The sequence below is a fragment of the Neolamprologus multifasciatus genome, chromosome 18 (genome assembly GCF_963576455.1).
Source record: "Neolamprologus multifasciatus chromosome 18, fNeoMul1.2, whole genome shotgun sequence".
In the NCBI taxonomy this organism is placed as follows: Eukaryota; Metazoa; Chordata; class Actinopteri; order Cichliformes; family Cichlidae; genus Neolamprologus; species Neolamprologus multifasciatus.
Window position 1 is genome coordinate 11,873,982 of NC_140456.1, and position 15,959 is coordinate 11,889,940.

At 38.2% G+C, this 15,959-nt stretch overlaps 1 protein-coding gene across 2 annotated transcripts in view; it reads right to left on the reverse strand.

Moving 5' to 3' along the window:
- The window catches only part of LOC146497430 (collagen alpha-1(XI) chain-like), an 82,169-nt gene that overhangs the window by 38,009 nt on the left and 28,201 nt on the right, over positions 1-15,959 (reverse strand). For both annotated transcript variants that reach the window (XM_085140327.1, XM_085140326.1), the window contains 23 exons: positions 15,695-15,760; positions 14,827-14,868; positions 14,404-14,466; positions 12,007-12,081; positions 11,548-11,631; positions 9,392-9,448; positions 8,888-8,941; positions 8,751-8,804; positions 8,332-8,385; positions 8,172-8,225; positions 7,403-7,456; positions 7,252-7,296; positions 6,459-6,512; positions 6,324-6,368; positions 5,289-5,342; positions 4,173-4,217; positions 3,929-3,982; positions 3,788-3,832; positions 3,093-3,146; positions 2,957-3,001; positions 1,988-2,041; positions 1,780-1,887; positions 722-775 (listed from right to left, as the gene is read on the reverse strand). In XM_085140327.1, the coding sequence (XP_084996453.1) occupies positions 722-775; positions 1,780-1,887; positions 1,988-2,041; positions 2,957-3,001; positions 3,093-3,146; positions 3,788-3,832; positions 3,929-3,982; positions 4,173-4,217; positions 5,289-5,342; positions 6,324-6,368; positions 6,459-6,512; positions 7,252-7,296; positions 7,403-7,456; positions 8,172-8,225; positions 8,332-8,385; positions 8,751-8,804; positions 8,888-8,941; positions 9,392-9,448; positions 11,548-11,631; positions 12,007-12,081; positions 14,404-14,466; positions 14,827-14,868; positions 15,695-15,760 (1,314 nt within the window). The remainder of the gene's footprint in view (positions 1-721; positions 776-1,779; positions 1,888-1,987; positions 2,042-2,956; positions 3,002-3,092; positions 3,147-3,787; positions 3,833-3,928; positions 3,983-4,172; positions 4,218-5,288; positions 5,343-6,323; positions 6,369-6,458; positions 6,513-7,251; positions 7,297-7,402; positions 7,457-8,171; positions 8,226-8,331; positions 8,386-8,750; positions 8,805-8,887; positions 8,942-9,391; positions 9,449-11,547; positions 11,632-12,006; positions 12,082-14,403; positions 14,467-14,826; positions 14,869-15,694; positions 15,761-15,959) is intronic.

The following is a 15,959-nucleotide window of genomic DNA, read 5'->3' on the forward strand; positions in this document are numbered from 1 at the left end:
AGTAAATGATTTAAAAAAGTAAATACAAATTACTAAAATATACAGTTTTGAAATGTAACCATTTCAAATGTATTTTGTAGCTTACTCAATTTCAGGAATATCCACAGCTCACATTTTGCTGACATTAACAGAGCAGTTCCTAAATGGATGCTCTAAGACAAGTTGTATCTGACCCATCGTATCAGTGCGAGGGTGTCAGTGCTGACAGCAGCAGAGAGGAACCAGCTGCAGCAGCACATTGTGATAGTGATGCCGTGGCACAATGGTCAGCTGTTGGAGTATTCCTGGATTTTAAGGAGGGAGGACAGCTGATGACTACAGCAGGTGACCGTGCCAGTTACGGCTTCTAAAAGAGGCCTGGAGAGTGTACAGTAGGTGTCTGCTTGGATTTGTGTTTATGAATGTGTGAGTCATCAGGTTTTTGAAAGGCACGTGGTAAGAGGTTTAGATATGGGTCAGTGCTGATCAGCCAACAAAATGTTGTGAAGTCACAGAGAAAATCAATATAGATTTCTGTACATTCATATATGTAAACACATGGAGTCTGTGCACAGATACACAAATACAAACAGCTTGATACTGAAGCTGAATAGCGAGTAAACACAGTGACAGTCATGCTGTGTTGTCAACCATCTACACTGCCCTTGACCAAGACACTGAACACCTACTGCTGGAAATTATCTTCAGTATTGGATAAAAAGGGAAAATATATGTCACACACCTTTGGCCCTTGTCTTCCAGGGTAACCAGGCAATCCAGGAACTCCAAGTTTTCCCTAAAAAAAAAGAAGAAAAAACAACATAAAGGGAATCAATTGACATTTACAAACACTGGCAGTCAGACCTGTAAACTTGATTGAAATTCACAGAAGCATTATAAAATATAAAATTTTATTTCTGGCGTGTGAAGGTTTTCAATCCCACATTTATGAAACTGACATCATCCATGCAGAGGCTTTTCTGCTAATTGTGAATTCACTTTGGTCCAATTTGGCCGTCTCGGATGGCGTATGGTCATTAAGAATTACACAGAATCTGATGCAACTATCCCACATGCTTTTAAAATAAGATCAAACCTTGTATGTGTACACTAATTTGAGTATGAATCCAATATATCTGATTTTGATGCTGTAATATGTACTAATCTTGAGCAATTTAGGAAGAAGATGCCAGTTAAAATGAAATGTGTTGTTATGCTGAACCAAAAGGAGCACTAATAGGATAATTAATAAAAAGATTTTTTGCACCTAATCAAATTAAACTTCCAAATTTAAAATAAAATATATATGAAATATCTTTAAGATAACTTTATAATATTTACAGATAAGCTCTTGATCAAGTTTATTACTGTATTTTTCATTAGAATATGGCTTGAATGAAAGAGTGATCACTGCCCACCTACTTTAGGATACACAACTGTGATGTAAATCCTGTTATAGTTATAGTCTAGTTATAGTGTTATTTACTTGTTATGTCAATAACAGTGTGTTAGACTAAAGTATGACATAAGAAAGATGACAGCTCCATGAAGAAAGTTAGTTACACGTGGATAGGACTGTTCTAGTGCTGAAGACAGGTGGCTGCAAAGTAATTTTAAAAGTCTGAAGACTGGATAATAAAGTATTTATGTAATACGTGTTATAATGAAAAGTTATAAAATTGCACTCGCGCAACTTTATCTTACACAGTTATAGATGAACTTCAACTTCAGCACAACAAAAAACATTAAACAGGAATCTGAGATTTTATATTTCAGTTCCTGTAGGTATTGGCTCTTTACCTTCTCTCCAGCTGACCCCATAGGGCCAGACTCCCCAGTGGGTCCTGACTTTCCCTTAGGACCCTCAGGGCCGTCCTCTCCTCTGAGCCCTAGTATCCCATTTTCACCCTAAAGACAGCCAAAACAAAAGTACAAAAATGTTTTTTAATTGTCCTGTCAGACTCTGTAACTGCAAACCTCAGCTGTCATTTTGGAGATGATGGTTTACCTTGTCACCTTTGAGCCCCATGTCACCTTTAAATCCTGGAAATCCATCTTCTCCCTAAAGACAAAAGACGCCAAGCACTCATGTTTAAAACTAAGAGTTTAAGAGACAAAATTGATCAAATATAATATATCATATGACAGCTAAGCAATGTTAGCTATAAGTAGCTAAGATATGTATAGTGGGGAAAAAAAAACACTTAACTGTATTGTTATTTAAGTGACAAAATCACAGTGACAGTTTACCACAAAAGGCTTTGTGTACTGTGAAAGTTACATATTGAAGAGTGTCAGGGCTCTATAAGAAAGATTTATAGTGACATCTAGTGGTCGTTTAAATGAAGCATTCACACAGGGAGTTTTGAAGTTATTTTGCTGACACCTGGTGGTTCAAGTTGAGAAAGCAGTTTTCAATATTTTGTCGTTTTTATTCTTTGCTCCCGCTACTGATGTCAGTATTCACAGATATCACGATGCATGAAACCACTAAACCAAATACTAATAAATCACAACTAAGTCAAATCGTAACTTTGCATGGGTAAAAAGAGCTATGCCACTGGATTTTATTAAGGCAGAAGCATGAAAGTAGATGATGTTCTAAGAACATGCTATGAATTTTAAAGGGATGGGAAAATGGGATTTAATAATCTGACAAAAGACCCTAAAACTTACACAGAGCGAGCAATGGGATAAGTTCGACCAATGCAATCTCAGGAAAGAATGGAAACAGATCCATCTGCACTGAGACCGCTCTACAAAGCGGCCTCATTCTAGTTTAATGTTCCACACTCCATTACAGATCAGTGGCACGAGGGTTTAACTGCCAGTGTGATGGGCCTTTAAGAGTTTTTCCACTTGCTGGATTCGAAGAAAGCCTCATTTGGGAAGAAATTACTACTCTGATGGGTCCATTTTCAAAAGAATGACATCTGTCAACAAGGGTGGGTAAAAAAGAGGCTGGAGCAGTGTTTACCTTTTCTCCTTTGTCACCTTTAAGGCCTCTAATTCCCTCAGCACCCTGAAAAAAGTGAAAAAAAAAGAAGTTTAGGGAAAATTTTAGGGACTCTTTTCATGGCAGAGTGGTATTGTATGTCTGCAATGGCACATACTTTCACACCGCGAGGCCCAGGGTAGCCGATAGATCCCATAGGACCTGGATGACCCTAACGATTTAAAGAAATAAAACAGGAAAAAATGAGAAAATTCTGTAACTGTAGATATTTAGGTTAATAAATAAAAGCTAACAATGCTAATTTGACAGGACAGGAAAGAAAAGACATTTCACAAGCTAAACTGCAAATTGCATATAATAGCACTTTCAATATTAACACTGATATTACCGTATTATTAACATATTACACTATTATTAATACTAATAAAGAATAGTAATACTGTATCTTTTATTCAGTCTTTTATTCAGTTTTTATCATACTATCTAAAATGAGAGTATTTAGTGTTTAAAATCCATGAAATAATACTGTAAAACCTCTTTACACACTCAATAAAAACTCTGAGTATGTTAATGCCAGCTTACTGTGGTTTGTAACACAGAACAAAGTGACTAATCACAAGCCACTATGTGTGGGTCTGGTATTTTCAGAGGCAATTTACCTGATAGCATCTGAATTGCCTGCCTACATTTAACCTTGAGGCGCACTATGCAAACTAAACTGCATCTGACAAGACTGCCAGACCTCCCCCCCACCCCTTCCTTTGTTGTGCTACTTTTGATACATTTTAGGAACAGCTGTAATGAGACACTTCTCTGTAACACTAAATTAGCACCAACTTGCATCATACTTACAGCTGCTCCTTTCTCGCCTGGAGGACCCTCTTTGCCTGGGTGACCCTACGGAAGGATGTTTAGAGATTTTCAACAGTTGGTCTTTAGGATTTTGTCAAGATGACAGAAAAAATAGAAAAAGTAATCAGATGTGTTACTCACAGGAGGGCCATCGGCACCAGCTAGGCCATGGAGACCTTGCTTCCCTTGAGGTCCCTACAAAGAGAAAGGAAACAGATAGAAAGAGAAACAGATAGAGGGGGAGATACAGACACACAGATAGCTACTTTCAGAAAGGCGAGTAAGGCCTATAGCTCAGCAGTATGTCTGCAAAATCACTTAAGAGGTCCTGACTGAAACATTTGCAGTTATGGGGGAGGACTAAGAGGGAACTGGCTTTACTTACTTTTTCACCAGGAGGCCCGATTGGACCTTGAGGACCAATAAGACCCTGAAAGGTAATGCAGATCATATTTAAGAAGGCTTAAATGATGTGGGAAAAGAAGTGATTCATTTTGAATAAAAACAAACACCTGATATGTTCATTTGGGGAAACTTAAACCTATTTTATGGTGTGCTATGCGTCACTTGCTTGGTTGTAACAGATTTGCTTTTTTCCCTTTCATTATTCCAATCATTTTACCTTTTCCAACAAGTTCAGACCTATTCATTCAGCTCTATAAATGCTTTATTATTTTCTGCAGTGATTTTAAAGCCACACTTCTTGGAGACTTCTTGACAATTCAACCAGCAAAGAATAAAATGTTAATAGCAGTTTTTCTTAGAAGCAAGCTGTGTTATTTTTCAAGGGGCCAATGCTTTCGCTGGAAGGCATCAGTTTGACTTTAGCCAGGTATTAACTAAAGAGAAAGAGTTATTTATTCAACCTGTATACCATCAGGACAGGTTCCTACTAATACTTTCCAAGAGAATGACGTCATCCTGTTCAGGCTGCAAGTGTCAGCAGGACTGAAAATCTTACCTGGCAATGGCCATTTAGCCCTGGATAAAAACCGGGAGCACTGTTTTGTATTAAATATGACTCAATAATGGAATATTTTTCACCAACTGGACATTGTAATTAGGTTAAGTTCTGTCAAATGAGTACAACATGTCCAATCTTAACTGGACACAAGAGATGCTCTTTTTTGTGGAAATAACAAAACAGTGTTATTGGAAATCTTTCACTCTTCCTCAGTGTGAGTCTTCTGACAGAATTACAGCAGCTAAAGAAATGAACGTCATATAGGGAGAAGCGAGAGGGAGGAAAATAAAAAAAACACATCTATGGACTTTTGATTGAAAAAGCAGAGGTGCAACTGATCATTTGAGGTCATCGGGTTCCCTGCTGCACAGTGGATATGGCAGAGAGAGGACAGAGCATTAAAAGGAAGGGAGCAAAAGGAGGATGAGAGAGAAAAAAGGAGACAGTTGGAGAAGCAGTCAGAGAGACTGACTGATCAGTAAAGTTTTAAATAAAGAGACAGATACAGAAAACAAGAAAGCAAAGAAAAAAACTTACATTTGGACCAGGCATACCCTGTTGCCCAGGAGGCCCTCCCTCTCCTTGTGGACCCTGCATTTAAGAAAGAAAACAAAAATGAAGTTGCAAATATCTCCAGTGATCGCAATGAACGCTTTTTTCCCCCCAACTGTATGCTTTGTTACGCACGACTATCAATGGAAGAATAACATTACTCCAGGGGAAATTGGATACTTCATATTGAAAACAGTCAAACAACAATCTGATTCACTCAAAGTACGAGACGGAGTGATGAGGTATAAGACTAATCGGAATGGTGATGAGTTGTTTGGCATTTCTGTTGGGATTCAGTATGTCACAACGCAAACACATAAAAAACAAAAGAAGAGACCCATGTGAAATCTACTCCAGCTGTTACAACAAACACAATAAAGAGGCTCTATTCACAGTGTTCCAGGTTCCCTGACAGTGAATTTAAATAGATTCACCCACTGTTCTTATGTTCCTCCGGTAAAAGGTGCTCTAAAAACACCCATATGGTGGAGAATTTTGTGTGTGCCATAATTGTTTAGAAACCCTCCTGGAAGTCCTAGCGTAGTGGTAATTTCAGGTTTCTTGTTTTTTGGAATGTTGAGCTCAACACCAACTTTCAAGACGTTAATGAGAAACACACTGAATGCCTATTGTTCTATACTCCTCTTCAGCTGGTTGTTTCTTTGCCTTGCTGACTCAGTGACCACAGACAGTATGTGGGCTTGTTTCACTGTCTTGACCATTGATCTGCAAACCTCACTCACACATCCCACTGAGACCCTACAGGAAGAAATCCATGATGGGACCATTGACATACAGACTTTTCCATTTAAACCCTTGAGTGCACAGAAAGTACGGCAGAAACTCTGAGGAGCATGATTTAAGTATTATTTGATGACTAAAAGGGCGTGATTCCTGTTAGAGTAAACAGGGGTTAAATGACATGTTATACAGCAGAAAAAGAAAAAAAAAACTCAACAAACTGCTTAGTTGGTCCTGTATATATTCATTGATCTTTAATATGAAGAAAACATTTCTTACCATATTTCCTTTAGGACCAGGTTGCCCATCAAGACCAGGAAGACCCTAAAGAGATCAGTTTTTGATGTTGTTTAAGAAGAAACAGGACACGATAAACAGTTTGAAGATTAAGTGATGAGGATTTACTATACTTACACGCTGTCCTGCGGGGCCAGAAGACCCTCTGGGGCCAAGCAAACCTCTAGGACCCTGTATTTTAAGACAAATATAAGCTGAAGAAAACTGTATAAACTAATGCATAAACACAAAGTTCTTATACTGATTGTTTATTTGTTTGCTTTTGCATTTCCAGTGTATCTGTGCGGATTAAATGCTTAAATTATGGCATCAATGTTCTACGACTTCCCACACATGTGAAATGCTGACCTCATGTGGTCATCTATGAAAACTACTGCACAGAATACGCACGAGAGCAATTTCTCATGTCAAAAGCCTAAAATTATACACTTCAGAATCAGCGCACTTAGTCTTTCATCTTATTGACAGTGGATGATGAAATTCTGCACAACTGGCCGTTTAAAAAGATGGTGCTATTTTTGGGTATACCAGGGAGCAAACTATTTCTTTTGCAACTCTATGCTTCATTTGAAGAGCACTGGGCAGAATATGTCAGTTTCTGGAAAGTAATGACTGAAAAACACATTCATGGTCCTATTTTCTGATCTGTTATGCAAAGCCCTTCTGCCTTGGCAAGGTCGAGAATACAATGGTAATGGTCCTTCCCAGAGAGGAATGTCATTATAGCTGGAGTAAAGAGAGGATTGCAGAGCTATAGGTTTATATCAGTTAAAAAAGAAAAGAAAAGAAGAAAGAAGAAGAATGAGGCCTGTAGTAGTATGAAAATTGAGCACATGGTTATATTTTCAGCAAATTCTGATGTTTGACATGGTGGTTTAATCTTGTTTTAACAGCTAATAAATGCACGTACCATCTCTCCAGCCACACCTCTCTGTCCAACCTGGCCATCTTCACCCTTTTGTCAGAAAAGAAAATAGTAGATTATTAACAGATGTTATGTAATTTTGAAGAAAAATGTCAACATGACTAGCTAGATTTTGAATAAAGTGCTAGAGTCTTACTCTTGGGCCATCTTCTCCTGGGGGTCCTGGAGGACCTGTCGAGCCCTGTTCTCCCTGGAGAAAACAATCACAGAAGAGAGATATCAAAAAACATTAGGATGTTAGGGTCAAGAAAGAATCTCTGTAACTAAGAAAAAAAAAAAAGAAACAATCCTTTAATTAAAAAGATGTAACACGAGCCAAAAATTGAGAAAACACAGAAAATGCTGTAAAAAAAATCAGCAACAAAACTGCCTTTAATCTACAGTAAGCACAGTTACCACAACTGGCATGGACCTATATGGTTTGCACTATTTATATACTGTTAAGGGATTGGCCTTGTAATTACTTAGTATAGGATAAGACATGAAACCCTGTCTAGAAATACCTCTCTGTGATCTTTGTCCTTTCTTTCTGGGCTCTCCATATAGCCCATGTTACACAAACACTAAAATCAGCAGTCTTCATCTACCACCAGGCCGGGTTAAAGTCAGCCCAAGTGGTTTTTGAGTTAACCCCATCTTTCATAACTAGGTCAAACGCCCTAATGAGGTCCACTGGTTCAGAAGTTATGTCTGTCAGCACTGGGGTGCACATGACTTGGATGGAGTGGCCTTTAAATGACAAATCAGCACTGATGTGTCGTTCAAGAGCAATAAGTGTTTGGGCCTAAAGATGACTTTGGGACTCTGGGATTTTTATTTTTGGAGCCAGATATAAGTCTTCTGTGATGTCTGTCCTCTGACTTTATGCATTTAACAAGAGACAGATTTGCTCCTTTGATACTTACTCTATGTCCCTTCTCTCCGGGAAGACCAGGGAGACCATCAAAACCTCGATCGCCCTGAAAAGGCACAGCAAGAATTGGTAAGGTGTATCAATCAGCATGACAGGTATCACTTTGAAGACACAGCGAACCCCAAACAAATCTTCAAACATAGCCAGTTTACCTTGCCTCCCGCTTCTCCTGGCATTCCTCGTGCACCGTCAGCTCCATTTCGACCCTGGAGAACATGCAGATATCACGTAAAGTTCTACAGAAATCTTATTCGAAAAATATTCAGTTACTGCAGATATTTGCTGAAAATAAACAAAGCGATGATGCTTTAAATTTTTTTAACTACTTCATGCTTAAATAAACACAACTTTGAGTTTAAACAGACAATTATTGGGTGCAGCTGAATTATTTGAAATGGAGCCATGCCTGAAACGAAACAGACTTTTCTCTCTGGAAACTGTATGTGCTGTTCATATTTTATTAAATATGAGGAATTTAAATAATAAATATTCTTCTATTGTAATGCAAAATTGTTCTGGAGAAGATCAACCATTAAAAATTTGACAGTATAGAGACTGTAAGTACTCTTACCCTTTTTCCTGATTTTCCTGGTGGACCAGTTGAACCTTGTAGACCTCTGGGTCCCTATGGAAAAGATATATAAATATTTCAATCAAGCAATAACAAAATTAAAGAAAAGATAATATAACAAAGCATTTTCATCCTACCTGTGGCCCAGTATCACCACTGTCACCTTTAAGTCCAGGAGCACCAGGTCCACCCTATTTAGAATGAAAAATAAAAAATACAGATACAAAAACACACACCAAGATTGTTTTAGTGAATGAACACATCTTCAGTGATGCCAGACATTTTGTCATTTCATTATTTCACTGGGAAATCAGTATAATCCCGGTTGGAATGGAAACTAATGTGGATGTAAACACACAAAATGTAACATCTGGATGACAGCACTGGTCGTATCCAAGACACAACCAAGACATAAAAAAATCACAAGCAAGTCATTTGCAATAATTTAAAATGGATAAAGATCGATGAAATTAAATCAAAACTGGTGGTAGTGTGTGGGAATGAGTGAGTGGATACATTATCGGCGAGTGTTGAAGGAAGCAATAAAGGATTTAAGGAGAATGGTAGACAATAAGAAGTTCCAATTATTGATTGTATTTCTCAAACTTAAAATGTGCAAATGTGTGTTAACCAGCACTTACCACAGGCCCAGATCTTCCTGCCATGCCCACTGGCCCTGGAGGACCTCTCATTGTCAGCTGTGGATCAGACAGAGGCAACCTATAAACAGCTTGTCACCAACTGCAGAGGCACTCTTGCATCCACATCTGTCTCTTCATCTATCTAGAAGAGCTTGAAGTGCTTTGTTTCAAATATTTATATTGAATCGGCTTTGCATGCAAAAAAATACCTGTACTAAAGCGTGAATTTCTCTTGGCACCATAACAGTTCTGCAGCTATTAAAGAAAACGCTAATAAGAACTCTTTCTTTTAGCCTCTGTCGGACATGGAAGCCTACAGAGTGCGAACTTTACTTTGTTCTTGTTCATGGTTTGCCACTCAGCTCATGGTTGACCACGGCATTGTACTGCCAAAAATGATGTCTGGAGTTTATTTGCAGTGTGACTACTGAATGAAATAAATTGCTAATTTAAAGAATGCTAGTTATACTAGTATGCTATACCAAGACTGAATCATCGAAATTTGTTAACTTGTGTGTATTTTCAGGAAAACAACTAAATACAGAAGCACTGAAGAGCACTTCACGTTTAACCTTCTCAAGGCAGACGTTGCTGATTTGCAACAGTTAAAAACTAACAACCTGATTACCCCACATACACATTTTATGAGTTTTGTTTTTACTCAGAAGTACCACTACAAGACTTGGTTGTGCATTAGCAACAAAAAACTTAATTTGAGCCTGAGAGGGTTAAGAATCGGCCCTGAATAATTAATATTTGTGAAAATAATTCACGCTCAGAACATTCTGGGCCTTTTTGTTTATTTCTTCCATCAGACCAAACTTTTGGCATAATAGACAAATATAGAAAGGTGACAAGTGCTTTCTAGACATTACTAAACTCCAGTGTTGGTAGCCCTCCAACTTCACAGAATGTGTCAATATATAGTATTTGTGCGATACTTAATGAACTCCATGTGTTCAACCTGTTTTTCAACAGTGTTATGGTTGTCTGGATCCCTGAGTGGGTGTGAACATCTGTGCTGGATTTATATACTACCAAACATGACACAGGTCCATATCTTGGAGTTCAGGATTTATGAATAATGATTCCTTCTGGTATTTTTTACTATAATTTCTGTTATTTAATGGTCATTTTCAGGTTAGTGATTTCATATTAGGGATTCTACTAGAATAGGTCTAAAGGCTTAAAATCAGTTGAGATCAGGTTAAGCCTGACCCAAACTCCCAACGCTCCAAACTACATCTGCCTAATGTCAAAGCTCATCCCCATAAACAGATACATAACTATAAAAATATGATGGTCTACATGATGTTACTGTATCAGTTCTATGTAACCTACTTCTGTCATCCTTGAAAACATACCGTTTGCCACAACAGTCAGTGCCCTTCCAGTTGACCCACACATACACCTATAAGCTACTTCGTTCACAATATCAATCAATCAAGGTGTGATTGGAGTGCAGACTTTCACATTTAACAAAATGATTGGACTAACTGTTTAGCTATTACAGCCATTTTTATACATAGTGCCCTATTTTCAGATGCTCAAAAATAACTAAACATAATAAAATGATTAGAAATACAAGGATTGTTTTTAATTGTTGAATGAAAATCCTTCATTCAAGTCCAAAGTCTAGAATCAGTGAAGCAAGTCAGTAAAGTCTAGACGGCATGGAGATCACTAAATACTTCACCCTTGAGATACTCTGCAACTCTGCTAGGTCTTCACTGCAGCTGCTCCTTGTTTATGGGTCTTTCTGCCTCCAATTCTCTTTTTAGTAACTACGAATGATGCTCTATTGTGCTGAGATCAGGTGATTGACTTAGTAAATGAAGAATATTTCATTTCTTTGCTTAGAGAAACTCTTGGACTGCTTTTGCAGGACACTTTGGGTCATATTTGGTCTGTGCAGAGGCTTTAGCCCTGTACATTTCAGTATTCATCTTACTACTTCTATCAGCAGTGACATCATCAACAATCACTACTAGCCAAGAAGCAGTGGCAGCCGTGGCAAAGTTTGCTATCACTTTGTCTCCATCATGTTGGCTAGATGGTGCAGTATGTCACAGATCATAAGCTTTTCCTTTCCGTCTAAATATTTTTTTCAAGTTAATTTTAGTAACTCTGGGCTTATATTTACCAATGATACTCACCCTAGCCTGAGACAGAATGGCTTGAGCCTGAGCTTCCTGGGCTGTAATCACAGGTCCTTTGTGTGCTTCACCACCTGCGCGGAACTGTTAGCCACAAAAGGAAGAAAGCGACATGATTAAAAACAAACTGACTTATGTTGTTTTTACAGTGTGACACATCCAATGGTCATCCCCGGTGAGTGTGTTCAAATCTGCACTGTGTTCTGGTAAAACGTCTTACACACACCACAGTCAAATATCTGTCGCCTAGCCTTTATGGCCTCAGTCACTGGTTCTACTCCATTGCACTGGCTGACATTTACAAGGTAGGTGATTTGTAACCCAAAGAAAATAAGGCTGCAATCCTTTGGCCTACTGGTGATGCAATGAGGTAAACTTACTAAATGGAGCACGTTCACAGACTAGTGCCTGAGATGAAAGGAGTGCAATATGACCAGCTCCCAAAGCAGGAAGACTTACTGGAAGCATCAGAATTGTCCCTGGAGGCCCAGGAACACCATCTGAACCAGGAATACCAGGACGCCCAGGAGAGCCCTGGAGAACCACACGAGAGAGGAGAAATCAACAATCAAGCTAAAGTAACAGAATACAATTAACTGCAAAACTGCAATTCAAAAGATTTTAATATACAGGAGTCCAGTTAGCTAACACCCCCCAAATTATTGAATTCAAATCAGCCAGTGCTTCAGTTAACTTGTAAGCAAGCATGTAACATTGTTATGAATTATTAATATGTGGTTAAGATAAGATATACAGTACTTTACTTATCCCAAAGTTAATCCCATATCCTGAAGGGGCTGAAGCAAAGTCCAAATAATAATAAGAGTAAACTCCTAATAAATAACATCTGCAATGATTACAAGGCAGAAACTAAAGAAATCTCTGTTCACAGTAAACCCCTGTTTATCTCCAACAATCACTTCAAAGCCAAAGTCTTTTTTCTATATTGTTGTTCTTTATTCTGAAAACGAAAACTGACTAATCCTAGTAAGATTAATTCAACCACAACTGAAGTATTTATTTATTATTATCACTGACTTTACCAAGACTAAATATCCACAGTCGTGGCCTTGAGAGGAAACAAGGCTCATTAAATTAGAGAGATTTAAAATTTCTTCATTGAATGAAAAATGGAGAGTGTTTTGCTAATCTTAAAGTTCACCCCAAGAGAGAAAGAATATTTGTGGCCAACGGGTAGGATCTGAGGAAATGCATAATTCGAAAGGGATAGATAATTTTAATGCCATTGGCCAAACTGACATTGACTGAGTTTGGTCAGCCTTTAGCTCCATCTCTTTCATATCCACATACTGTCTGCTTCAGTTTAGGCACCAACATGCACACTTCAGCTTTGCATTGTAATACGCCTACCTTGCTATATTCAGATGCCATCGACAAACATGGAAAGTTATGGTGTAAGCTTGCAAAATCACTACTATTGTCACTACAAATTTGATTAAGATTTGTCAGCATCTGTGCCAAATTTTTCTGTATTGCAAACACAATATGTAAAAATAAAAATATTGGCATAAAAGATAACAGTATGAACAGAAGTGTCAATGTTTTACATATTTTTGATGAAAGAAAAACAAAAACAAAGAAATAATCTAAAATAAGATCAAGCCTAAATAGTATCTCCTGCTTCTCAGGAAACTAGCATCGACTTTGCAGTCTAGTCATGCACGACAATCTCAGACTACTTAAATTGATGCCATGTGTTCCTCGTGCTCTGATCTGCATTTTCTCAGTTCTTGTGAATATGCTCCATCCATTACCGTTATTGTAAGCATAGTGGCCTCTAGTGTTAATGAAAGTCCTATATGGCTGGGAAAATGTTTCGGTGGAAAGCAGGGAGGTGGTGACCATGAAAAAAATGAGCACATCAAACGCTGAGTGCAGGCAGATCCTATGCAACGGAAAACCACCAGACTTAAGAAACAAGTCCCTTTTAATGCCCCTGTCAATCTTAAACAAGACCGTTTCCCATGGGGTTGTTAAGGGAGGGGGACAGGACTTCTGGACTAACAAAATATTTTTGATCACTGTTGGTCAATGGAACAAAAGGCCTTTTTGTACTGACCATACTGACGGAGGCGTGTTGGTGTATTTTTATGTTGACAATTATATGGTTAATCTCTAGTGAGAGAGTAGATGTGCTAAAAGGCAGATTAAAGGGGGGCTGCAGAGCAATCATCACATTTGGAAAAATGCAAGCTGAGCTCCAGCTTTCTGGAGGGGACAGACACTTATTATGTTGCAACCAATCAATCAAATAAATGAGTTGAATCCCACATGGCTGAGAAAAGAAATGTTTGGGGACAATTTATGCTTCTACATATTTTACAGCCAATTCCTTGCATTTCTCACCAATCCTTAAGCATACCGGGCCTACTTCTCAGAACCTTTCTTTGTTGCTATATTGACAGTTTATGGGCATCTCATTTCCCTGCACCACTCCTCACTAATCCCTCCTACTGCCGCAGTAGCAAGCTGTGTCCAATTGTATTATTCATTCCATGGCACTGAAACTATGCTCCACAGCTTTCCAGTAGAGAAGAACAGAGAAGGATAACAAACACAGGGACATTTTTTTATTTTACTGAACCCAATTATCCCGCATGAAGAATTAATGGCTATCTAGAGCTTAGATTTCCATATTTTCACAATTTAACATAAATAAAGTAATAAATTTAAATATTTTTATAACAACGTCTCTGTAAATAACTAGTCAAAGGTGCAGATATGTTATCTTTAATTTAACAACAAGTGTATTTTAAGCTTTTATAACGAGGAGAAAACAAAAGCTTTTTAAATACATCTTTAATTAGTTGTACAATTATTGCAACCTTCACTCACCCTCTGACCAGGGTCTCCTGGTGGACCTGGGGAACCTTGCAATCCTGGGTTACCAGTAACACCCTGAAACCAGACGTGGATACACTTAGCATTTTATCCAAGCTACTGCTAACCAGCATTCCCACCACAGTCAGTCTATCCAACACTTTATATGTATAAGCCAACAAAGACAGAAGCAAAGACACTGGTTTGAAAGACATAAGCCTCAAAATGAAACAGCCTCATACCCCCTTCCTCCCCTTGCATTTCACAGACACAGACATACACACATTCATGCACAAGTACACATTCTGACAGTCTCTCCCAGCTCAAGCTTCACTGGCGATCAGGACTGACGCTCTTTCCATAAAGACATTTTTTCCTTCTTTAGCTGTTCTCCATCTGTGGAAGCCAGACAGGAGTGTGGGAGAACGTGATACTCACTGCTGGGCCAGGGGCTCCTGGGGGTCCTTCTACAAGCATCCCCTGAAAAAGGAAAAAGTGGATGCAGTAGCATTATAGGGCATCCTGTAAGTTGTTGCCCACAGGCAATGGAGAGTGAAGCAAAAAAATAAGAGACGTGCTTGTTTGATGTTGAGGATCTTACTCATAGCTAAATGACCAGAGCTCTAGTTATCTGATACGTCTAAATGTGTGTGTGTGTGTGGTCAAAATACTTGAATGGGAGCCTGTGGTGGTACAAACAGTATTGCTGCTATTTTGGACACTGTTTAGCCTGTAGTGGCAAACTGTATAGGTTGAGGGACTTCTTTATGTGAAGACTGTGGTTGTATATACAGCCTATATGTAAAATAAAAGTTGAATCTCTCCAGAAGGCAAGCTACCCATGGCTGCCACTGCCCTACGTAAAATCAAACAGCTAAAGTTACTTTGCACTGAAGTAAATTAAGACACAGACAAGAGTAAATCAAGTCTGAAAGATGTTTGTGATCGGATGAAATTCCTCTAAAACAATTAAAAAAATATGCAAAAGAATTTGATTGTGACATATAAATCACTGCGTGCAAGTAACATAGTGAATAGATATGAAAGTGGGCTGAGAATAACTATGAAAATGTGCTACTTGTCTGAAAAATATGTTGGTTAGAATAACAAAGAAAATATAGTGTACCAGACACAGACCAGAGTAGAGAATTAGAGTATTAGGATCTCTACAATTAAATTATTCTTAGCAATATGTTTGTTTCTTAAATATTTTACTCAGTTAGTATGTACCTATTTATTTAACTTGAACCTTTAATAGAAAGGTTTATTCTCAATAAGAGAAAGATGAGAAAGACTTTTCACTTACGGGCTCTATGACAGCAGGTTCGCCCTTCTCTCCTTTTTCTCCCAGGTACCTTTGACCTCCATGCACCTAAAGATATAGGACATACCAGGTGCATTTCTTTACAAAATAGAAACAAAAGCTTGACTTTTTGTTTCTAAAGACAGACCATCAGTGGTTTAAAGAACAAAAATGCAAATTGTGATATCAATGAACAGCAGATGTCTTGCCTGAAGCCTCCTATACTTAAAATAGTGACAAAATTGCCCATAAAAAGTAAAACTTTACC